The sequence below is a fragment of the Silurus meridionalis genome, chromosome 2, assembly GCF_014805685.1.
Source record: "Silurus meridionalis isolate SWU-2019-XX chromosome 2, ASM1480568v1, whole genome shotgun sequence".
In the NCBI taxonomy this organism is placed as follows: Eukaryota; Metazoa; Chordata; class Actinopteri; order Siluriformes; family Siluridae; genus Silurus; species Silurus meridionalis.
Window position 1 is genome coordinate 34397108 of NC_060885.1, and position 25313 is coordinate 34422420.

General features: G+C 40.8%; 2 protein-coding genes and 1 long non-coding RNA gene across 4 annotated transcripts in view; 1 reads left to right on the forward strand and 2 right to left on the reverse strand.

Moving 5' to 3' along the window:
- The first annotated feature begins 215 nt into the window (after window positions 1-215).
- On the forward strand, window positions 216-3526 carry LOC124397125. Its single transcript, XR_006927889.1, has 3 exons — window positions 216-413; window positions 1523-1733; window positions 2969-3526. It is a non-coding gene; the product is annotated as an uncharacterized LOC124397125 (long non-coding RNA).
- A 2546-nt stretch (window positions 3527-6072) lies between these two features.
- Window positions 6073-16135, reverse strand: bcl2l11 (BCL2 like 11). The gene is made up of 4 exons (XM_046866622.1): window positions 15630-16135; window positions 13847-14148; window positions 11891-12045; window positions 6073-6828 (listed from the first exon to the last, which is right to left on the reverse strand). Exons 1-4 carry the CDS (start codon window positions 15635-15637, stop codon window positions 6715-6717), a joined length of 579 nt encoding a protein of 192 aa, XP_046722578.1. The 5' UTR covers window positions 15638-16135; the 3' UTR covers window positions 6073-6714.
- Window positions 16136-20888: 4753 nt separating this feature from the next.
- acoxl (acyl-CoA oxidase-like) overlaps window positions 20889-25313 on the reverse strand; it is a 36225-nt gene continuing 31800 nt past the window's right edge. For both annotated transcript variants that reach the window (XM_046877268.1, XM_046877267.1), the window contains exon 19: window positions 20889-21571. In XM_046877268.1, the coding sequence (XP_046733224.1) occupies window positions 21380-21571 (192 nt within the window). In that variant the 3' untranslated portion in view covers window positions 20889-21379. The remainder of the gene's footprint in view (window positions 21572-25313) is intronic.

Here is a 25313-nt window from a genome sequence, read left to right on the forward strand (position 1 = left end):
GTTTTTTTGATTGTTATCATTAAGTTTTCTTATCTGTTGATGATGATCATGTGGTCATCAGGGTTTTTATTTTTTTATGTGAGCCAAAATCATCAAAATAAAAATAAATAAACACTTTAAATATAAGTCTGTGTGTGATGAATCTATTTAATAAACCAGTTTCACTTTAATGATATTCTGATTTACTGAGATGCAGCTGGACTCTGGAACATATGACTTTGCATAATCTCACTAGTTAAAGCTAATTGTTTTAATTTCAACCACCAATAAAACCTCCAGAATGGTCATGAGTGCATCTGTTACTTAATCACAGAAGTGAAAACTGTAACTGGTTGTTACTGGGAATAATCTGGTTGGCAATTTCTCAGCAGTCATCGAAGAGTAAAGTTCCAGGAAAAGACATTCAAGGAAACGTGAGGCAGAAGGTTTACCAGATCTCTCTCTCTCTCTCTCTCTCTCTCTCTCTCTCTCTCTCTCTCTCTCTCTCTCTCTCTCTGTGTGTCTGTCTCTCTCGCTCTCTCTTTTTGTCTCTGTCTGTCTGTCTGTCTGTCTGTCTGTGTGTCTCTCTCTCTCTCGCGCTCTCTCTCTCTCTCTCTCTCTCTCTCTTTGTGTCTGTGTGTGTGTGTGTGTCTCTCTCTCTCTTGTGTCTGTGTGTGTGTGTGTGTGTGTGTGTGTCTCTCTCTCTCTCTGTGTGTGTGTGTGTGTGTGTGTGTGTGTGTGTGTGTGTGTGTGTGTGTGTGTGTGTGTGTGTGAAGAAATGGAAGACTCAATCTCAGATCCATTTTTGTATCTGTGTTTTAACCTCCTGTTCTTCATACCCCTTACATAAAGTGTACATTTATGAAATATTCTGACTGCAGATGTTTTTCAGTTGAACAGAATAAAAGTTAGGTAGTAAAAAAGCCCAAAACCCTCTTTGTCTTTCATTAGATTCAGATGGACATAATTTTAAGTAACCATTAAATGTGTTAGTTTGAAGTTATAAACAAACTGGTTTCTCACATTTTACTTTAATACCCACACACACTGTTTTCGGAGGATTAGACCACAAAACCTATTCGTGTGTGAGAGAGAGAGAGGGAGAGAGAGAGAGAGAGAGAAACACAATGACATGCCCAAAGCAGAGAATAGTTCAGCTAAAGCTATATAATTATGTTCGTGTTTATGCCAAGTTGTGGAAGGTACCGTACTTTCCATGTCTTGCAGATTAACTCTGATAGGCTGCCCATTTGGAGGAAGAGAGAGTTCTTTTTTTTCATGTGAACTCAAATTAATAAGGGGGGGGAGTCTGTGTTCAGTAAACTGTGTGTGTGTGTGTGTGTGTGTGTGTGTGTGTGTGTGTGTGTGTGTGTGTGTGTGTGTGTGATGTAAGATGGAATTTGCATAATTCACAAATTTACATAGATATACATAAATTACATCGGATATAGTAAATAGAAATATATGTGAAATACAGAAATCAGTGGCAGAAACGATTATGACTTATTCTGAATAAATATTCACCTTCACTCTTTTCCTGCAGCACAGAGGCACCAGGATGAAACCACAAAGTCTTAATACCGTACTCTCCTCTGACTCTGCTCTTGGTACTCGTGTCTTCTCGTGGCCTTTGGAAATCACCCTCTCGTGCCGGCACTAAGTACAGGAGCACATGGGTCATGTGTGTCAGATGTTGTGATCTGTGTACTTGGCCACATACATGGGGAAGTGATCATGGATGCACGTGTACCACGGTATGTGAAGATATTTGTAATGTAAATGCTAATGTGTCTCAGATTTGAAGGACCACCATGGAAGTGTGTAACAGCTGTGGGTTTTACAGTAAAATTATGACCAACTCATTTTTACACTTTTATTCTTTCACTCTTTTTGTTCTGTTTGAGCACGAAGTTCAGGGTTTAAGTGAGATTATTTCTGTTCTGTACTTCTCTGAAACCTGTTTTTCTGCTGTAAATGTGTGTTTCATACAAATACTGTATCGGATACTGTTATATTTAACACGATTTATATGTTATGTTTAACATTTTTACATTTTCACTGTACTCAATCCATCAATCTATTATACTACTGATCGGACAAAATGCTAACTCTGCACAGGGGGCAATCACACACACACACACACACACACACACACACACACACACACACCTACACTAATTTACACACTATGGACAATTTAGAAATGCCAACACACGTCTATGGACTGGAAGAGAAAATTGAAATACATTGAGGAAACCTTCTGAAGCATGAGGAGAACATGCAAATTCAAAATCTTAACCAGGAGTGAAAATGCCTCTAAGTAGTTATTTTAATAAACCAGGAGCAAACAAATGTGTCCCTTCATTAATTTAATCACATTTTATCAGCCACCAGTTCCTACAGAAGGAATTAATATCCATTATGAATAGTGAATGTTTTCTTTAGAAAAGTCCGCACTTCTATACGTTTGGAGATGTCGAGGAAACTGAGGTGTTGAGGTGTGTGTTTTTTGCTGATTTCCTCTGTTGGTATCATCTGATTGAAATAATTCTCAGTTGTATTTTATTGTAGTGTTTAATGTAGGAAGGTTGTAGATGCCTTTAATGATTAAATAATAAATTAGCGTGATCACTGATTCCACTACTCTGAGATACAAGAACTGAACACTGTGAAATTTTCCTCAAACTACTTTAGCTTCATTCTTTTGTTGGGTTCAGATGATCTCAGAGCAGAAGTGTTTCGATTGTTTTGCTGTTTTTGACAAATGTCTACTGTCCACTGAGCACATCTAAAAACACGGTCAGTAAATACGGCCTCATCCTTCAGCGTTCTGAAGTTTCAGCTGATAATGTTGCTGTTTGTCTCAGAAGAATGCAGTCTCGTGTGTCTCAGATGTCTGCCCTGTACTTTTCTTCTGGAGTTTACGTCATCTTTTATTTGCATGAATGTTGTTTGCAATTTAAGTGATTTGTGTTTGTGGGTTTTTCAGGAATCTTCTTACAACATCCAGATGCCTCGGCTTTTCTGTCAGAGTCCGTGCTCAAAAACCGTGTCCCCACAGACAGCAGGAAATCGTGCTTAATGCCTGAAAAGGGAAATCTACAAACACTATGAACAAAAGGTGTTTGTGGACATCTGAATTTGTAAGTGCTTTCTGAACGTCCCATTCCACCTTTCGTCACCATGTACATAAATGTTCCACTCTTCTGGGAAGATGATGTTCCACTAGATTCTGGAGTCAACTCTTTGATTCATTCAGCTACAGGAGTGTTGGCAAAGTCAGATCCTGGTGTTTGTGAGGACACCTGGGGTGCAGTCTTGAGCTTTACAGCAGGAGATCTTCCACTCCAACCCATGTAGAAGATCTTCATGGAGCTGGCTTTGTGCACAGGAACATTGTCATGCTGAAACAACAGGTTTGGGTGAAAGCAAAATCTAATTTAACTACATCTGAAGACCTTCTTAACAACTTTGTGTAACAGTTTTATAAGTCAGGTGTCCCAAAGCGTTTGTGTAATTGAACTATAAAGTGAATAAAAAGCTGATGTTTCCCTCAATACTGGCTTCAGGTTCTTTATTTCTCCACAGTGGAATTACAGCAGGAACGAAGACATGATCTGATGGTGTTTGATGTTGCAGTGTTAACGACTGTGTAGCCAGAGCTCAAAATAATTCATATAAAACTATTAATTGAATAGAATAAAAAAACGAATGAATAGTTCTTTAAAAAGACGTGTGCTATGTTTCAAAGTTTCAGCTTTACATGTTAGTGTTTCTTCAAATCAGACACATTTTTAGAAAGATGAAAAAAAGCTTTTTTTTATTTACAGCAGTATTGCACGAGTTCAGCACAGCAAAGTTTCAGTGCAAACAACAACAACAACAACAACAACAACAAAGAACAAAACAAGTTTTGCTACAAAGGTACTGGGTCTGTGTGGTGGATCAGGAAATTCGCAGGTAATGAGATCAATTCTGTGACCTGGAATGCAGGACGGCTTTATTAATCTGCTGTGAATCTTCGTTCTGGTGGAAATAAAACGGCTACAAATGACATTTTTAATACCAGGATTAATCCAAGAGCAGGTTTTATACAGTTGTGTACACGTGATGGCCGTATGAATAATTACACAATGCAAATCAACATTTAACAAATTCTTTGGTTTGGCTGCTGAACCTGAAACTGTTAAAGCAAATGCCTTGTCTTCTTACTGACACTGTAAATGAGGGGAAAAAAGATAAACATGACTGAAACGAGACGTCACTAACTGCATAGTAACCAGGTGACTTAAAAAGTCTTTATTTTCCAATTCTGTATTTTCACTGAACCTTTTTAACGTCAGCTGTTAAGTGCAAAGAACGAAGGTCCATCTTTTTACAATGATAAATGCAATTCTGCAGAAATGGCAATATATAATATATAATCTATCTATATTATTTGCATTAGATGACTAGATGCATAAAGTCCACAGGTATAAATCCCCTGAGTCACTGAGGTGATGCTCAACATTACATCATGTTCCTCAAATCTCTGATTTAAAACTGTTCATGGTCAAAATTCAGCAAGAAAAAAAAATCTGTTTCTCTCACACACACACACACACACACACACACACACACACACACACACACAATGGAATGCCTGATATAACTGCTGCGTGTGTATTAGACACTTGTTAAAATAATTCATTTTGGAAATTTAAAAACATTAAAAACATTCCTTTTTTTTTTTCCCGAAACCGATTTGTCTCGTCTGAAGATTTCAATCCCTGGCATTTCATTTTCCTAAAAAAAGAAAAAAGATCTGCTTTGTGAAAGTTGTTGTCTGTGAGTGTTTAATCACTACACCAGTTCTGCTGTTCCCGACGTCTTCCTGCAGCTTGTTCCCTCTGAGATCTTCAGGCTGATACAAGATCAGTGGTTTGTAAGGCCATCATGGTGGAATATTCGAACACAAGTGCAGAACATGATATGATAATGAAAGGCAGAACTGCAACATTACCGCTAACTAATCCACTCAGTTATAAACAAAACAGAAAGAAATAAGACTTAAATACAAAATACAATCGCAAATAAATACAGAACGAATGCAAGTTTTTAAAATGTGAACAAAGATATTACAACGACGGACACAGTGACGGCTGATGCACTGAAAAGAGAAAAAGTAAAGCACTGAGTCCATGAAGGCACGTTTTTTTTTTTCAACACGTCTTCATTTGGTGGGAAAACGGAAAAAAATCCAAACAGAGTGAGGCGTCGTTCTCTCGATCCTCGCCACCTTCTCAACCCGGGGCTTTAATGGCTCAGCTTTCCATGTTCATGCAGGAAACATAGCTGTCTATGACTCCAGGTTCAGGTCCCAGAATTCCCCACCTGATATCTTCTCCTTTTGGACAAAAGTCAGCGTGCAGGTGAAAGAGGAACAGATGCTCAGAGAAAGAGAGCAAAGTTTCTGGTGTGTATTTACATATCTACAGTTCAATGCTACATGTCTGCTGGGTATTCTCCATGTCCATCATCTTCGTCTCAGGAGGAAGTGTAACAGGCGTCTAATCAGGAGCCCTATTCTCAGCATGATGGCCGGCTGGTTGTGGGCCTGCTGAGGGGCCGCGCCGCCGTTTCTCGCCGCCTGGTCAGAAAAACATTTTGCTTGAGCGTGTGAATACAATAATCCATAAAATCATTCCCAGACAGTCTTGTTCCTGTTATGTCTGAAGTTCAAAATAGTCTTCTAGAATATTAATCACACAATTCAGTCATCTAACGACAAGATATCAAAATAATAAAATCATCCCAGACACACACCTGTTAAACCTTATTCACACACACACACACACACACACACACACACACACACACACACAATGGAATGCCTGATATAACTGCTGCGTGTGTATTAGACACTTGTTAAAATAATTCATTTTGGAAATTTAAAACATTAAAACATTCCTTTTTTTTTTTCCCGAAACCGATTTGTCTCGTCTGAAGATTTCAATCCCTGGCATTTCATTTTCCTAAAAAGAAAAAGATCTGCTTTGTGAAAGTTGTTGTCTGTGAGTGTTTAATCACTACACCAGTTCTGCTGTTCCGACGTCTTCCTGCAGCTTGTTCCTCTGAGATCTTCAGGCTGATACAAGATCAGTGGTTTGTAAGGCCATCATGGTGGAATATTCGAACACAAGTGCAGAACATGATATGATAATGAAAGGCAGAACTGCAACATTACCGCTAACTAATCCACTCAGTTATAAACAAAACAGAAAGAAATAAGACTTAAATACAAAATACAATCGCAAATAAATACAGAACGAATGCAAGTTTTTAAAATGTGAACAAAGATATTACAACGACGGACACAGTGACGGCTGATGCACTGAAAAGAGAAAAAGTAAAGCACTGAGTCCATGAAGGCACGTTTTTTTTCAACACGTCTTCATTTGGTGGGAAAGCGGAAAAAATCCAAACAGAGTGAGGCGTCGTTCTCTCGATCCTCGCCACCTTCTCAACCCGGGGCTTTAATGGCTCAGCTTTCCATGTTCATGCAGGAAACATAGCTGTCTATGACTCCAGGTTCAGGTCCCAGAATTCCCCACCTGATATCTTCTCCTTTTGGACAAAAGTCAGCGTGCAGGTGAAAGAGGAACAGATGCTCAGAGAAAGAGAGCAAAGTTTCTGGTGTGTATTTACATATCTACAGTTCAATGCTACATGTCTGCTGGGTATTCTCCATGTCCATCATCTTCGTCTCAGGAGGAAGTGTAACAGGCGTCTAATCAGGAGCCCTATTCTCAGCATGATGGCCGGCTGGTTGTGGGCCTGCTGAGGGGCCGCGCCGCCGTTTCTCGCCGCCTGGTCAGAAAAACATTTTGCTTGAGCGTGTGAATACAATAATCCATAAAATCATTCCCAGACAGTCTTGTTCCTGTTATGTCTGAAGTTCAAAATAGTCTTCTAGAATATTAATCACACAATTCAGTCATCTAACGACAAGATATCAAAATAATAAAATCATCCCAGACACACACCTGTTAAACCTTATTCACACACACACACACACACACACACACACACCACTTTCACTGCTCTCCATTTAATTCAATTAAAAGTTTATTCATTCTGTGCTGTTATTGAACAAGTCAGAGGAGAAAACAGCATGAAAAAAGTCCCTGAGATCAGATTAGGAAGGAATCTTGCAGCAATCCAGACTCTGAGCCGCTCCTAATAGTGCAATCAGGTCCAAATCCACCGTCACATGAATACGACTGTCTTCTGCTTCATGGCCCAGAATGGATCACCTAAAGACCTCCAGGAGGTTACTGTGGATGGTATCACACTAAGTGTGGAAGTTCTCCCTCAGATAGCTTGAAGACTGAACACTTTCACACAACTCTAATGATGCTCAGATTTAGCACCTTTACCACTATTTGACTACAGTACACAGTGCCAGGAGAAGAAAAACAGATTTATAATCACACTTCCCATCTGGTTCGTCCAAAAGTTTATCATCTCAGAGGCTATTTTTCACCTCTGACTTGTTCCTTTGGGGTAAAATGTAAAAATCTGAATAAAAATCTATATACAGATTTCTATCAATCTGATTGGTGACAAAGTCTGATGTTTAAAGCATTTTATATAAATAGAACTGAACTGCACTCAAATTAGCAGCAGCTTCTAGTTTGAGGTCATTCTCCCATTCAGCCAGCAGTGCTAATAAAACGCAGTCTCCTTGTTAAAGACTTGGCTTTGTGAGATCTGGAAGCAGTCAGGCTGAAGCGGGTCTCCACTTTCAGCACTCGCTTTTGGCGTTCTTTCACACCGAGCAACACACAATGACCCTGATAAGCACAGGGCATTTCCCCCAGGAGCATTGGCAGGAACTAGCAAGGAAACACACTCCAGATTGGGGGAAAAAAAGGAAAAGAAAAAAACCCTTTCCTGTATCGCATAAAAGAAAGATGAAAAACACCAGACTTGAGAGGGTTGCCTCTACTTCACCTTCAGGATAAATAATCGTTTGCCTTCGGGCTAATGAGGTCAGAGCTAGCCATCAAACACCAATAATATAAAACAAATTACATTTGGTATTAATGGCAGGTGCAAATACTCGAAAACGAAACAAAACAAAAAAACACGAGGATACTGACACGAAGCATGTGGTCTGGATTATCCTCAATTATTCCACTTGGCTAAAAAGAGAGTTTTTAATAAACAAATAGAGCGGGTGAAAAATAAGAGGGGAGGGGGGTCTGATTCAGAAAAAAAAGGCCAGCCAAAAACCACAATGTGCCCGAAGTGATTGTGTGTTCAGCCGGAGGAAACAGGTGAGGAGGAAGTGGAGTAAAATGGAGGGACAATTAAAGCTGTGATGAAGCTCATAGAGAGAGAAAGAGGAGAAAGAAGAGCTGAAAGAAGAAGAGAAAGAAGAGGGAGGAAACCGGTGAACTGCATCACACCTCGTGTGTGTGTGTGTGTGTGTGTGTGTGTGTGTGTGTGTGTACACACCAAAGGAACTATTTAAGGTATTAACACGTCTTTTCAAGGTCACTAAGGTCACACTGGATTACTGCGATACAGTGCCAAGACACACATCACTTTCCCCAAACCACATTTATAATTGGACAAACATTAAATCTAGTAATGTGGACACACGTGTAGACACGTGTAAAGCGATACAAAGCCACCAAGATCCAATGAATAATATGCAACCAAGCTGCTTTTTTACTGTTACTTCAGCAGATGCATAAAGTTCAGTTCTGTAAGGTCTAAACACCACATGTTCCTCTGCAGAGACGGGTCCAAATCAGAGCATCGCTTTAATCAGCCCCAATTAACTTCCATACCACAAGAAACGCAGACTGGCTACAGTGTATATCAAACCTTTTAATATATATATATATATAAACATATAAAATCATAGCTATGGATCTTATAAATAATAGTAATACGACACTGGAAGAGAGACGGAGTCCAGAGTGAAGGCGGTGATAAAAATAAAGAGCAGTGGTGGAGTGTGTCGGAGTCTCAGTCATTTCTCAGGGAAAACAACTGGAAGCTGGTGCAGCGACCACATGGAAGAAAAGCAGAGAAGCCACAAGCACACAAAGCCAGATAAAGTGCAAAAACACTCGTCTCGGTGCGCCTCACATTACTGCCGCAGTGAGTAACACATGCACTGTTTTCCCAGAAGATACGCAGATTTACTCAAACAGTGTCCTTGATCTCCAGCTTACTGTTCAGTTCTTCAGATTCATTTCTTTTATATGCACTGAATTCTTAATCCATTCATGACGTTTATAACAGCAGAGAAAATCTGCAGGCAATTAAACACAATTTACCATAATTACTCGATCTGCTGTAAAATCTATTTGTTGTCTTTACTCCACTGCTTTGTTGGTTACAGATGTTGTGACTGGCTCATTAATGCTTCAGTAACTCGAGCAAATAACAGCAACACACTTACAACACGTCAGTGAAGTGACTCTCACAAATCTGTACATTTATGACCAGTGACACTGAATGCAGTGTTTAATTCCCTTATCGCAAACACTGACCGCATGACCACTTCCTGTGTACACCTTCACGACAAACTGAGGGATTTTCTACAAGGACTTTGGTTGTGTAGGTATTAGAATGAAGAGTCTCACCACAAAGTGCCAAACCACTTGTTCGAATGTTTAAACCAATCAACCCCTCAGAGGAGTCCGGCGACTACAGAAACATCCGCAGGCTGCATTGTTCTGCTTCTCGGGGCAAAAAGGCGTGCAACACCAGAGCACTGATGCACATCACTGACAAATCAACCGTGTGCAGGCAACTGAGTGAAGAGCGAGAGTCCAGACATCTGCTCTGAATTACTGTCCGCTACGTCTCATCTAAGCTTCATGAAACGTATGAATTCTGTGAATTATAGCGCAGAAAAAAGTTTATACATGAACATGAAGCTTGGTGTAGCAGGTGGTGAAGGAGGTGTGTGTAGATTTCCCATGAGCTCACGCGTATAAAGAGACAACTCAAATACTTCTCTATTTATTCTCTCATTTTTAGACCAACATCTGATCAGGTGGTAAAAACACACCGATTTACAGTGTGCGTCTCATCTGTTCATCTCTTCACTCATCACAGGAACACATGGAGGAAAAGCTTGGAATTTTAAGTCATATTTCTCCATCAAGACACCAAAACAATGAGCAGTAACGTCACAAACGTGTCAGAAGAAAAAAAATGTACTAAACAGGAAGTTAAAAAAGTCCCAAACTGTTTTTGGACAGCTGAATTCTGACCCAGATTAAGAGCTGAGCCTCGAGTGCGTCTGCATGGCGCTGAGCAGAACGACCAAGTGGATAATTAGAGCCCAGAGTCTGACCACAGGGTAAACATTATAAAGTCACATTCAAACCCTGCCATGTGCCTCTACCCCCGTTTCCCTACTGCAGAGGTTCTTCTCCATCTTCACACGTCAACTAATGCACATATACACCAACTACAGTCTACAGCGGTGCTGCAGTCCACATCCTTACTGTAAGATCTATAATAGAGAATAGATGAAGAGAAACCAACAGACTGTCACTGAAAATATATTATATATAATTTACCTTTTTTATAATTAAAAACTGCTCCACAGAAAAGTTGTTGTCTTTATACCCACACACTTCATCACAAGCTTGTTTTGTCGCACAGCCCTTTACTGAAAGGGAAATGATCTGCTTTTTTTTTTTTTTTTTAAAGATGGCTATAGGGGAAAACGTGTTTTGCAGAACATCGTATGTGAGACACATGACACTGCACCTGTTCTGCTTTCTGAAATATGACATCATTCTGTTACCGACATCTCAGCCACTTCTTCATGGAGGAAAAAGGAAAGCGTAACCTAAACAAAACCAAAGGTGACTGCTGTCTCTGAGTCAGATTATTAGTCACACTTTCAAAAGGTTGTAGTCGCGCTGGTGCATCCTGCTCGTCAAGATATCTCCAAAAAACGCTTCAGAGTGTAAATAAACATCACAGTTTGGAGTGGAGTGTCTCTGTACATCCACTGCTTCACAGATTCCCTTCTGCTATTCCAGGGTTACCATCAAACCCAGACGGACCCTGCACCAGCATGTGATCTGTTTTACAGAGCAAAGCCAGTGAACAATGATGAATAGGACCGAGATCAGCTCATGTGAGATAAGTTGCGATTTGCATAAAGAGCTCAGGAACTGGCCAACATGAAAGCATGTGATGTGTGAAAGCAGCGTAATACTGTACTGACATCTGTGCGTATGTGCTGCGATAACAACAGTACACCAAGATAATGGAAAGACTCTGGATTAAGTTCTGATCTGAGCCAGAAGAGCTAGGTCTAAAAAGAAACTAATCCAGAATAGAATATAGAATAGAATAAAATATAGAATAGAATAAAATAGTTCATCCAACACCTGAACAACATTACTAATGTAAAGCTTATTGTACACAGCGTGGGAAAAGTCCATGCAAAAGATATAGAATATTATGTGCTACATGCACCATATGTATGTATAATAAACATCTCTACAGACGCTCAAGAAGTCTCTTTTTATGCTCCACATACAAACGCTAAAAAAACATTATATAAAGAATCCCAAAACGGCTTCATCTTTCAGCAAAGTGACGTTTTAACAAAAACAAAGTAACCTCAGAAGAAATTCATTTGACTATTAATATGTACTAAATGACTCCTTCGATTGGACCCTTGATTTCTGACTGTAAACGAGGTGATGTAACGCTCAACAAAGCACAAATACACAACACTTCAATCTCACACACTTCAAACAAGACTCTGGTTCCTCATAATGAACTGAAATATACTTTAGATAGAATTAACCAAACATCCTGTTATAAAACTCTCTCTCTCACGCACACACACACACACACACACACACACACTTCTCACCTCATGAAAATAAAGCTGATTAAATTCATCACCGATGCGGCGCAACACCTGCGCAACCTCTCGCCAGTGTCGCTCAACGTCAAACTCCACGTGCATGTCCCCCGCAGGTGCTGCTCCGTGGGGTGGATAGTGGTTATAGAGAGCAGGCCATAATTCTACAACAGAGATGCACAGACATGCATTAGGTTGATGCTTTATAACATAACATGATTAAATAAACCACTGAATGATGTGGATGCAGCAACAGAAGTAGTTTTCAGTAGGAACAAATGAATATCTAAAAAATTGATCTCCATTCATGTCATCATTTCAGTGCTGCTGCTCATGAAAGCATTAAAAGATTTAAAAAGCGTGTCGAATCGGCACGTGTGAAGTCACTGCTGAAACACTAGGACCTGCAGTAGATCTGAGCTGTGGTCAGAATACACTGGAGAGCAGAGCGAGGATCATGCTGTTAATACAACCACAATCTATCTGAAGATGCACTGATTCTCTAACAGTGACTCAAGTCGAGAATCAGTTTTACTGTTATTTCTCATGCCAGATCATAATACGACCATATGCTACTCATTTCCACCACGACATCACTGAGGCTTTTGCTAGAAAATAGCCAAAAAAACCCTCTGTAACGATATTACTCAATTACACTCTGAGCTTTACGCGCTCGGGCGCCAGGCCAGCGACGGCCATGCTGACGGAGAAGAATACCGTGTTTATTTGTGTACATGTGAGCCGTCACTGTGCGCCGTCGCTCTTCCATATGTTCTGTTTTGACTTGCAGACTAACGTGATACAGTGTGTTTCTCTGTGGCCTCACACATGCCACAGCTCTCTCTCAGAAACTCTAATATATCTGGCAACCGGACGGGTTCACAGTTTTACACCTTCATCCGACTGACGAGGATTTTCACTACGTCTCCCAAAGCGAAAAAACACTTCCAACTTTGTGCACGGAGTCGAAAACAAACTGCTGCAATAAAAGCCAAACAAAACAAGTGAATCCTGATGCTCCACATGAGACCGATGGAAGCTCTGATAAGCTGCTGCTGCTTTCCTCCTGAATAAGAGCGAGACAGGATGCTAGCAAGGCACTCCAGAAACAGGATTTATCACAGGCTCTCATCTCCTGCTTCTCTATAGGACTGAATAGAAACGAGTTAGATCTCATGTCTGCTCTCACAATAGACTATTTTGACTGGTGGAGAAGAGCACTGCTGCTCCGGCTGGTCACCTGAATCCCAACGCAGGAATAAAGAGCTAACAAGCAAATCAGCTACTCCATCACTTCCATTGTGAGACGAGGTGCACACTAACTCCTGTTCACTCTAAACATGGGGGTTGCCCTCAGTGAAAAAGACAACAAGAAAAAACGGTTTCCTGTGGGTTTGTGAAAAGCTACACGGACCTCCTAACCCAAACGGATGTTCACGCACATGCAAGTAAAGTCACGTGTGTAAACAAACGTTCAGGGATGAAGAGCTTCAGCCAACCAGCAGTGACTGTGTGTGTGATACAGAGGAGTGTAACAGAAAGTTTATTACACAATTACAGGTGTTTATTACGCGTTAACGACAATACAATACAACACACATTCAATTATCATGCACATCACTCCAGACTTCTACAAGCTTTGGTACGTCATGCAGAGAGAAGTGTTGGAGACTTTTTTATTTTTTACTAACATGCGAAGACTCATTCTGGAGGTGGGTTAGATGTTGGGTGAGAGTGTGGGTTAGATGTTGGGTGAGAGTGTGGGTTAGATGTTGGGTGAGAGTGTGGACCAGACATCACTGATCAGTGTGGAGCAGGGCAACATGCAATCCCAGCATTCAGAACACACACACACTCCGGGTCAGGGGTGTGTGTGTGTGTGTGTGTGTGTGTGTGTGTGTGTGTGTGTGTGTGTAAGTAAGGGGTGTTAGAAGGGTGTGTGTTTTGTAAAGGGGGGGTCCTTACCATGATTGTGCGCGTGGGAAATGCGCTGCAGGAAATGAGTGATCGCTTGACTAGATGGACTCGGGGTTTGAGTTGCGGTATTATGGGTGATTATCGGTGAACTCGGCTCGCTGTCGAAGGAAAAATATCCACTCGACGACCTGGACCAGAGTCGGAACACAGGCGACCGGGACTGGAAACCCGCAAGGCTTCCTGCCCTAAATCTTTCGCTCGGGTCTGAAGGGCCGCCGCCCCCCGCCTTGGCCCGGGAGCCGCTCTCTCCGCAGGGCCCCTGCTCCTTTAAGCAGGCCGGATATTGCCGTCTGCGGGATAAAATAAAACAGCACCGATTACCGACTGTCCGGGAGAGAGGGGGTTTGCACGCATGTTTTGTTTGTTTTGTTTTGTTTTAAATATATTTGCGATGATTCCGGTGCGGTCGGTAAACAGAGGGCGGCTGTGCGCGCGCCTTCCCCGCGGTGCTCCCGGCTCTCCGCGGTGTGATGTCCGGGTCACGCGCGGCTGAAGCGCCAGTCAAACTGCGTCACAAACCGGCTTCATTCCGAGCCGAAGGCTTAACTTCCTATTTTCTTTCTCCGACGCCCCGAAACGCGCCGTCTTTCATCCGAAACCGACTCGCGCGAGCTGCACGACTTTTGTTTCACGCGCGGCTCGAGGAGAAAACACGCACAAAGTCTCGTGCACAAAAAAAAGAAAAAAAAACCCTAAAAACAACGGCAATCACGTCGCCCGTGAATTATAACAGCGCGTGACTGTGTGTAGTGAAAGCTGTTATCTGGTTATTGTTTATTTTCCGCCGAGTTTTTCTTTTATTTCCGCGGGCTGTTTTGTTACGCGGTGGCACGCGCCGGGCGGTAACTCACGCGCTCCGCGCAGTGCGGTTCTGAGACTCCACGGCGCGTGAGATGTTTCGAGGTGTCTGATTCCAGCGTTGCTTCGGGGAAAAAGAAGAAAAAGTGCGAGTGAGTGCGGAAGCGCGTGTCCTCGGTACCGTAAACCGACTGGATTACCGCCGTGCTGAGCGGCACGCAGAGGCCCGGAAAAATAAATCCTCCACAAATAAAAAGAAAAGTTGTGTGTTTTTGTTTTTCTCGGGAAATATGAGCTCCTCCTAGTGGCCTTAAAATAAACAAACAGAAAAAAAATCAGCATTTAAAAACAAAGCAAACTAAACAAACAAATTAATACATTTACTTATTTTTAATAAATCCAAAATAAAATCACAATCTTTCTGTTTTCTGAAACTCTGCACATCATCCAAGTAGCTTTTTATTCTGCATCTATATGTAGAGATTCCCGGGATCCTGCGCTCGTGCGTGGGCAACACTCTCAAACAACAACAAACAGGTGCTCGCGCGCTGTCTGTCTGTCTGTCTGTATGTCTGTCTGTCTGTCTTCCCGGTGTTTTCCGAAATAACTTCGCGTGCTCACGCGACACACCAGCATGCAGCTCTCCTGAAGAATCTTTGTTTTTATACTTGTTTGTCGGCTTATTTGATCCTCAAGTGATTATTTTATCCGAGTGTATTTACTTTTGATCAGAAGCGGCATCAACACACTCGCGGTTTCCAAACTCCGCCGTGATCCATCCATGAGCCCGAGTGAGATCAGCGTTTTTATGTAAAATGAAGGTTTTGTAGTTTTTTTGGAACCCGTTCTCACTTTCCTGCTTCAGTTGTTGCCTGGAGAAGAAACTTCTCTGACCTGAAGGAAGATTTTACACGCGGCCTAATCGAGAAGAAAAAGTTATTTTTGCGACGCAACTCCAGCGTGTCCTACTCACCTGGACATGTTCCTGGGGAAGCTGCTTAGGACATACGGGAGAGAAGAAAAAGCGACGAAGACGAGCAAAGAGCATGCAGCACAACTCCACCGCTTACAGCAGATCCAGGAGCGAGAAGAGCAGAAGTTGCATGTAGATGCCTCCTGACTACAGCTCGGAAATGGAACTGTTTCGACTTGTCCTGTTTCTGGAAGACTGAGGAAACAGTTGCTCCGCTCCGCTCGCGCTGTTGTCGCTTGTTTGCGTGTCTTTTGTTTGCGGCGCTCCGGCGCTCGCGCTCTCAAAGCACTTCCTCACTGCGACTCCGAGTGCGCGCGAGCGTGTGACTGCTTCGCGATTCGGTCACGCAGTAAAGCGGCTTTTAAGCTCCGCCCAGTGACACTGGTGTGGACTGTAAACAAATGCAGCCCAGGAGGCAGGAGTGTTCTTCAAAAACCCTGAAACCCCTTCAGACGCAGCGCACGCGCACAGAGTGGGGTCTGGGAGGAAAGAATGCAGCGGTCCGTGCAAAAGTCTGCACCCCCTTTATAAATGTAGCGATGTAGAAGGTTTAAAGCCACACGGAATCATTCCTGTATAATAGCTGAACCACTGCATGATGTTTTGTTGATCTTGATTTTGCGATGCTGAGCTTCATGACCTCCTGCAACAACACACGAGACTTCTAAATGCTGAACACTTCTGAGATCAACAGAATTACTCAAAATATGCAGCTTCACTGATCTTCACAAATCATTGGTCATTTCTTTGCCTAGGAAAAAAGTGACGCATCCCATTAGAGCTTGATATGTTTGTAGGGATTTATTTTTATTTTTGTAGGTATTGATATGTTTTTTTAATGCTTGTGTTTAAATCAGTGTTTTTTCCTGAAGCCACACTGCAGATATACTTTTTATTTCTAATGTTTATTAAGAAATAATACATGTATAAAGGAATAAATCTGGTTTCTGAGCTGCAGTGCAGAAAGACAAACATATCCCAGGCATGGATTTGATTCTGGACTCATGCAGAACAAACAGGAAACGACTGTGGAAGTTATTTTGCATTAGTTTAGAAATTCTGACAAAAATATCAGAAAAGATCAGTTATATACTAAAACACCTTAATGAGAAGTCTTTCCAGAGCAGTATTTATTGCTACACTTTATTAATACAAGTTAAATTGCACATTATATATTTATTGACAGTTTGTAAACACCAGAGCATAACATTACTATGTGCTTTTTTTCATTAAATTCCACATTTAGTCTCCATTTACTGTTATTATAAACTCCACTCTTCTGGGAAGATGTTCCACTAGGTTCTGGGCTTGTAGAGATTTGTGGATTCATTCAGCTACATGTGTGTTAGTAAAGTCAGGTAGTGATGTTGGTGAGAAGGTGAGGAGGTCTGGGGTGCAGTCACGTTCACATTCATCCCAAATGTGTTCAATCGAGTTAAAGTTAACCAGACTCAAAAGCAGAACCTCATCCTGATCTGGGTGACATCAAGAGTGTGATTATAGTCTTTAAACACTACAGAACACTGGAGAGTGAGTCTTTTACTGTCAGTTGTGGTTATAAAACCAGAAGCTACTGAGCAACTCATAAAATAGCTCAACATCTGAGATCATCACAGATCCAACACCAGCTTCTCCATGCCAGAGCCTTTAAACACTCAAAGAGATCCAGTGTCCAAACATCTCACTGGTCACTGGTACGTCTCTAGATGGTTCAGGATGTTTGCAGGCATCTACTTCTTTAAAGGTCCATAATCTTCATGAGCTGGGACGTGACTGGGGCTGGAGCAACCTCAGGAAGCCTCGGGATGGGGAGAGAAAGAGAAGCAGTGGAGAGGAATTAGCGTAGCTGCTGTTCATGATATTAACAGCACAAGTTGATAATGTGATGTGATCAGATGTTCTGGAGCACAAGGTTATGATGTGATGTGTGTTATGTGTAGAACTCGCTAAAAACATACGTCTTTAATCTGCACTTAAACTGGGAGAGTGTGTCTGAGCCCCGAACACTGTCAGGAAGACTATTCCAGAGTTTAGGAGCTAAATGTGAGAATGTTCTACCACCTTTAGTGGACTTTGCTCTTCTAGGAACTACTAGAAGTCCAGAGTTTTGAGATCTCAGGGAGCGTGACGGATTGTAGCGTGTTAGAAGACTGGAGAGAAACATGGAGATAAACCATTTAGTGTTTTGTAGGTAAGTAGCAGTAGTTTGTAGTGGATTTGAAACTTAACAGGAAGCCAGTGTAGGGATGAGAAGATTGGGGTTATATGGTGATATTTTCTCGACCTTGTGAGAACTCTGACTGCTGCATTCTGAACTAACTGTAGCTTGTTTATTAATGATGCAGGACTTCCACCTAGTAATACATTACAATAGTCCAGTCTGGAGGTCATGAACGCATGGACGAGCTTCTCTGCATCAGATATAGACAACATGTTTCTTATCTTAAATATTTATAATGTGGAAGAAGCTGTTTTTGTAACATGGTTGATGTGATATTTAAAAGACAAGTTGGTGTAAAATAACTCCCAGATCTTTTACTTTTAGGAGGTGATCTTCCACTCCAAGCCATGTATAGCAGATCTTTATGGAGCTGGCTTCAGGGGCATTGACATGTCAGGTTTGGGTCTCCTAGTTCACATGAAGGGAAGATTTTATGCTCCTGCATCCAAATATGTCTGATACAGTTGTGTCTCTACATTGAGCTTCTCCCCAAAAACTGTTCTGCCAGTTTATTATGTAAAAACTATCCTTCTGAATGAAATACAGATAAAACATGTTCCTAAGCCAAATGTGCAATATAAACGTTTTAGTGAGTTCTGGGTTTAATGCTGGGTCTCTGATTATTCTCTGTCTGGAGCGAACTAGGAGGTTCTTAAAGTGTCCCAAACACTTCAACCTGCTCCTCACAGATGGCAGAGCTCTTCCAACTATCACAGAGAATAAACCATGGATCTGAGAGAGAGAAACCCAAGGGGTAAAGGGGTCTCTACTAAACCCTAAAGAAACATTTAGCTTCAATCCTTTATATTTAGGTTGATTTCTAACATGGACACCTTCACTAAATATACAGGAAGTTTTACAGCAGCAGAAGATCAATTCTACACTTTTCTTTCAATCAGATTTTTATCAGGTTTAGATTTGAGTCCGTATGATTTAGTGGTTATTTTAGAAATGACACTGCATTTGGAAAAGGGAAGTAATACAAAGCTGTGATTTTTTTTTTTACCAGCATTGGCACTAAAGTTACAGCCTTCATGCTGTTAAAATGAGCAGAACAGCGTCGGAGCAAACAGATGAAAAATCATCAACTAACCACAAAGAGAAATAAAGCTTTGTGTACATGATTCATATTTTATGACACAAGTATAAACTTGATGTATATACAGTACCTTACAAATCTCTACTCTTCACATTACGTTTTTCAGAGCTTAATTATTTACTACACAGTGTAAAACACACACACACACACACACACACACACACACACACACTGTACAGTAACACGACTGACTACATCATCTGACCTGATGAAGAGAAAGTAAATATAGATATATACAGTGTATGTGCATCCTGCAGCTGAGAAGCAAATAAAATGTGTATAATTCTACATAAATAAATATTTTTTTTAATGGCAGAGAAAAAACAAGAAACATAAAAGGATTTTTAATGATACACGTGTTTTTCATACACAATGTGATGATTTTGAGTTCATTAACATGGCATTCGGTATAATTTCAACATAAAGGCACATTTCATACAGACGATCAATAAGGAGCTGAAATATCTTGATTAAAGGAGCAGAATAATCTACACAATAATACGTGTACAACTCTTTATTTGGGGTGGATTATAGAAATGATGGTTCTGTAATTGGTGTCAAAATAAAAATCTATCAACCAAATGGGCTTTTATGATGGGCAAATATAGTCTAACCCCTAATCCTAACCCCTAAACCCTAATCCTTACCCCTAACCCCTAAACCCAAACCCCTAATCCTAACCCTAAACCTAAACCCTAACCCCTAAACCTAAACCTAACCCTATACAGGACATATCAAAACTACATGAACATTAGCTGCCTTTAGTGCCGTAACCTTTTGAAACATAATGGCCAAAAGTGTAATAATAAATAAATAAATATATAATAAATAATGTATACTATAAATAATGTGAACTGCAGTGGATGATCAAGACATTTAACCCTTAGAGGTCTGATGCTTCTTTTAGATCTTGGAGAGGTTCTGACGTGCCTTGAACATTGTTCTTATTTTAGTTACTTCCTGCATATTAACAGTGAAACTCACCTTTAACTATATTCAACACCGCACACACAATCCTCTTCTCCTGATTTTATTCTCCAAAACGAGCACAAATCCCACAGCCACTCCCCAAATCCAGCTACAGGAGGACCTTTAATATATTGGCTTTTAAATGTGATGTTCTGCAGGTAAATCTAGATGAAGGTCAGGTCCATATACTGTATATTTATGTATTGTTCAGCAGCTTCATAAATTCCCTGTAAGTTCTTTCTGAATTGAGGCACACAGACTGTTGATTTAAAAATAAGTTAGCAGGAGCTTCAGCATGTCCACTGTGACTGCAAAACCTTCATCTCAATCACCTTCTAACTGTCTTAACCCATAGCTTATTAGCCAGTGGTGTTCATGCCTCATAACAAGGAAAGCTGTAAAACTGGGGCATCGGGACAATGTTCTAAATCATAACTGTGCTGATATTCAGTAGTTCTAGGAAATGAATAGTATCATGTAGAAGATAAAACTGAAAGAGGAAACAGTTATTAGTGTTTTTTGAAAGTCATTTCAGTGTAATGTTAGAATTCATGAAGGGTTCGGGTTCCTATGCTGCCACCATCACCTACAAGCTCAGTTCCTTTCAGCTCCCAGTAGAGACTGGCGAGATCAGACCTGCTCAAACTCAAGGTTTAGTCGGTAGACTGCTTGGAAGAGATCCAAACACAAGTTTGGATTAGTATCAGGACACAATTACAGGTTTGGAGTCCAGGTGTTTGGCTGCAGGGTGAATCTCTGAACCCGTGTCAGACTGGACATCATGAGTCTTAATGACTCATTAACAACAAACAAGGAGCCAAAGAGGTCTGGAGATGCTTCTTCTTCTTCTCACTCAACCGAGAGGAACGATCAGGTGATAATCCATATCCAGGGTGAAGTATCTCAACTGAAAGAATTGAGTTAATCACACACATCCAGTGTTTTCAGTGAATGATATCAGGAATTAAAGTGTTCTTTTTCGTATGCTTCTTTATTTTATAGAAACCTGCACTTTTATTACACATAAACCTTCAATTCATTACAGTATTTTTATTTCCAGCTGTAAATTCTCGTTATCAGCATTGTGCATTTTAATTTATTATTTTCAATGAACAATGAAAACAAAAATATCAACACAATATCAACCAGACAATGAACATAAGAAATCCACAACTGTTCCCTTGTAGATGATTAAAGTTCCTGCTATACCTTTAATCTATCCATCGCCTTGAATGATTCAAAAACAAGACAAATACAAAACCTTCTATAATCAGATACTTCAGTAATAATGTTTGATTTACGTACCATGTTTATTGGCAGAACGAGCAAATCATAAAGCTTAGAAATTCACATCACACAATCCAAAACCCAGATCTCAAAGACTTTCCCCACAAACATCCTAATGCTTAACTTCACACCTAAATCCAGGTGTTTGGGGTATGTAGATTTCCTTTTTATACCTCAGAGCTTTGATTTGGCTCTCTGCAGGCTTTGGGGTTGTGGACCGGGGCTCTCAGGCTGTGGGTAAAAGGCCCATGGTGCCCTGGAGTTTGGCACACCGGCGATCGGAGCCTGGATGCAACAGGGAGGCATGTTGAAGTCTGACACCACCTTCAGTGCCTCGTCCTTCACTGACCTGCACAACTCCAACAGCTAGGTGAACAACACATCACTGTCACTGCACACATCTTCACACGTCTGGAAACTAAAAAGGTGTTTAATAAATAAATTAAAATGATGGTCTGTAAGAGCTATAAGCAGATCCTGCGTTTAAACACTGAAGCCCACAGAGTGTGTCATGCCCTCTAGTGGCTAATAAGAGCAAAACACTTATATAAACTTATCGAACAATTTTGATGAAAAAAAGAAATAATTTATTGTTTTTTTTTTTTACTTGTCAAACACTGTACTATTGTCAAAAACAAAAATCAAGTTTTATAGCATTTATTTAATTCTTATCTTTAAGCATAAGGGAGATGTGCAGACCTGCAGTAACTACAGGGGAATAAAGTTGATCAGTCACACCATGAAGTTATGGGAAAGAGTAGTGGAAGCCAGGCTGAGAGAAGAGGTGACCATCTGTGAGCAACAGTATGGTTTCATGCCGAGGAAGAGCACCACAGACGCATTATTTGCTTTGAGAATGTTGATGGAAAAGTATAGAGAAGGTCAGAAGAAGCTGCATTGTTTGTTTGTGGATTTAGAGAAAGCGTACGACAGAGTGGAGAAGAGTGATAGCAGGAGTGATTTGTGATAGAAGAGTATCTGTGAGAGTGAAAGGGAAAGTTTATAGGACTGTGGTAAGACCTGAGATGTTGTATGGATTAGAGACAGTGGCATTGAGTAAAAGACAGGAGGTGGAGCTGGAGGTAGCAGAGCTGAAGATGTTGAGATGTTCGTTGGGAGTGACGACGATGGACAGGATTAGAAATGAGTTTATTAGAGGGACAGTGCATGTAGACCAGGTAGGAGGAAAAGAGGAAGATCAAGGAGGAGGTTCATGGATGTGGTAAGGGAAGACATGCAGGTAGTTGGGGTGAAAGAGACAGATGTAGAGGACAGGGGGTATGGAGACGGATGATCCGCTGTGGAGACTTCCTAATAGGAGCAGCCGAAAGAAGAAGAAGAAGAAGAAGAAGCAGAAGAACACTTCCTTGTGACTGACTCCTGCAACATTTTGTTTCTAGCTGCACTTACGCTCACACTACTATCATCTTCATGTAACGTGGATTAAAAGGTTTTTAGTGCTGAATTGTAGAGTAAAATACACTGAACGAATTTCACGCTTGTGTTCCTCTCTGGATTACAAGAATGTTTCCTAGAGGAGGCTCTAGAAAGCTTTCAGGAGGACGCCATCAGTCCCATACAGTATGAGTTGAGAGATTCGAGTGCCTCAGTGATGGATTTGTGTTCTGGCAATTTCCACAGGTAAGGAAGATGAAGCATGTATATAAAGTAGCCTCCAAAACAATGTCTAAGATGTTCACCTTACACACACAGTGTTCCAATATTCATTTAAAGCCAAAACCCTATTCTCAAGAAACACTCTGAATAAGTGCGAAAAAAACACGGTGGTGGTGTCGGTCTCGAAAAATCTCTACAGCAGTACAGCATACATATTACACTTCTGTTCCTCTACAATGAGAAGACGAGACGAGACGAGAGGAGAAGAGAGAAGAGAAGAGAGAAGAGAGGAGAGGAGAGAAGAGGAGTGGAGAGAGAAAAGAGGTGAGAAGAAAAGAGAAGAGGAGTGGAGAGAGAAGAGAAGAGGAGAGAAGAGAAGAGGAGTGGAGAGAAGAGGGTGGAGAGAGAAGAGAAGAGGAGAGGAGAGAGGAGAAGAGAAAAGGAGTGGAGAGAGAAGAGGAGTAGAGAGAGAGAGAAGAGGAGAGAGAGAGAAGAGAAGAGAGAGAGAAGAGAAGAGAAGAGGAGTGGAGAGAAGAGAAGAGGAGTGGAGAGGAGTGGAGAGAAGAGGAGTGGAGAGGAGTGGAGAGAAGAGGAGAGAGAAGAGGAGTGGAGAGAGAAGAGGAGTGAGAGAGAGAAGAGAAGAGGAGTGAAGAGAAGAGGAGTGGAGAGAAGAGAGTGGAGAGAAGAGAAGAGGAGTAGAGAGAGAAGAGAGAGAGAGAGAGAGAGAAGAGGAGGAGAGAGAGAGAGAAGAGGAGTGGAGAGAGAGAAGAGAGAGAAGAGGAGTGGAGAAGAGAAGAGGAGTGGAGAGAAGAGAAGAGAAGAGAAGAGAAGAGAAGAGAGAAGAGAAGAGAAGAGAAGAGAAGAGAAGAGAAGAGAAGAGAAGAGAAGAGAAGAGAAGAGAAGAGGAGTGGAGAGAAGAGGAGTGGAGAGGAGTGGAGAGAAGAGAAGACTTCTCTGTTTAAAACCGGTGTTACAATTATTGTGCGTTACTCATCACACACTCATTCACCTTCTGTTTGTTTTTCTGTAAATCCTGCATGAGTCACTCGGGTTGCTACAGTCTTCCCACCACACCGCCTGAAAAAGAACTCCTTTAACGTTCCACCACCTCAAACACTTCCACAGTGGAGATGAAAGCCGACTCCAGAGTTGAGAAAACGAGGCAGGTTTGACTGCTCACTCTTTTTTCTTCTTGCAGTATGAACATCTGGTTGTGTGTGGAAAAGCCCTATCTGATCTCCACACACTGGGAGAGATCTCAGAACCGCACCTTCATTACTAATTTTATATAAAAAATAAACAAAGTGCAAAATGTTTACTGGAGTCTGTTTTTGTTGTTTGAGGAGGAAAGATGATGGTTATGAAACAGACCAGTCTAATACTTTGAGACTTTGAGTCTTAGTGATAAGAAAAGAGTGCATTTCTATTTATAAATCAGTGACAGACGGTGAAGTGAAGTGAAGTGAGGTGAGGTATCTCTAATATTGACGAGTGTAATGAGAGAACTACGAGTACAATAGCACTGGGATTCTAAAAAGCTTGGAAAACTCACACCATCCTGTCACAACTGCTGTTTCAACACCACACCGGCTCTCCAAGCACCAACAACCACATACACAAGAACAACACACACGTGGTTGTGAATAATGTTGCACACGACACGAGACACAAGACAGAAGAATGTACAAGTGTTAGATATCTTACTTTCTTTTCGATCCTTCTTTAAAAAAAAAAGAATATTTCTACAGGCTTTAGCGACTTACAGCTAAAAGTATGTGGAGAAATCACATCACACCCATGTGTGTGCAGTTACTGTGAACAATGAATCACTCCATGTTCTCCAACATAATCATCTGTAAGATCACGTATCAGTCTCGGGCTTATATTTCATTTATTTTATATATTTTAATGTATACAGAGTGGAAGCTTGTAGTGATGTACGAGATTAATTCATTCCTGAAAAACGCTTGTATTCCAATAATCGCATTTTATATTACATTAAATATCCTATAAGAATAAATGGAAAAGCAATGAATCGGTTCCCAGACCTCAGGCAGTTTATTTCAGCCCTTAAAAATGTTTTATGCCTCATTTAACACACTAATATACTTATAACAACAAATGAATAACATTTAGTTACTGTATATATATATATATATATTTTTTTAGGGCTGTTGATTGATTGAAATATTTATGGCATGATTTAAACTCGTGTGTTAATTAATGAACTTAATCGCACATTTGTGTCTGTTCTAAATGTACCTTAAATTAAAAGTTTTTAATTCTCTAATAAACATGCGCATGGACAAATTTGGTGCTTTATGCAAATTTATGTTTATTATTAGTGAAACCAAACTCAAAATCGAGCATGAAGCGAAAATATGTTTTAAAGTAATTATGGAGTTTTAAATGATGTAAATCATCAGGACACCAAACGGGACTTGTGCTATGTTTCCACACGGACGGTTTTAATTGGCGGATGTGTTGCATC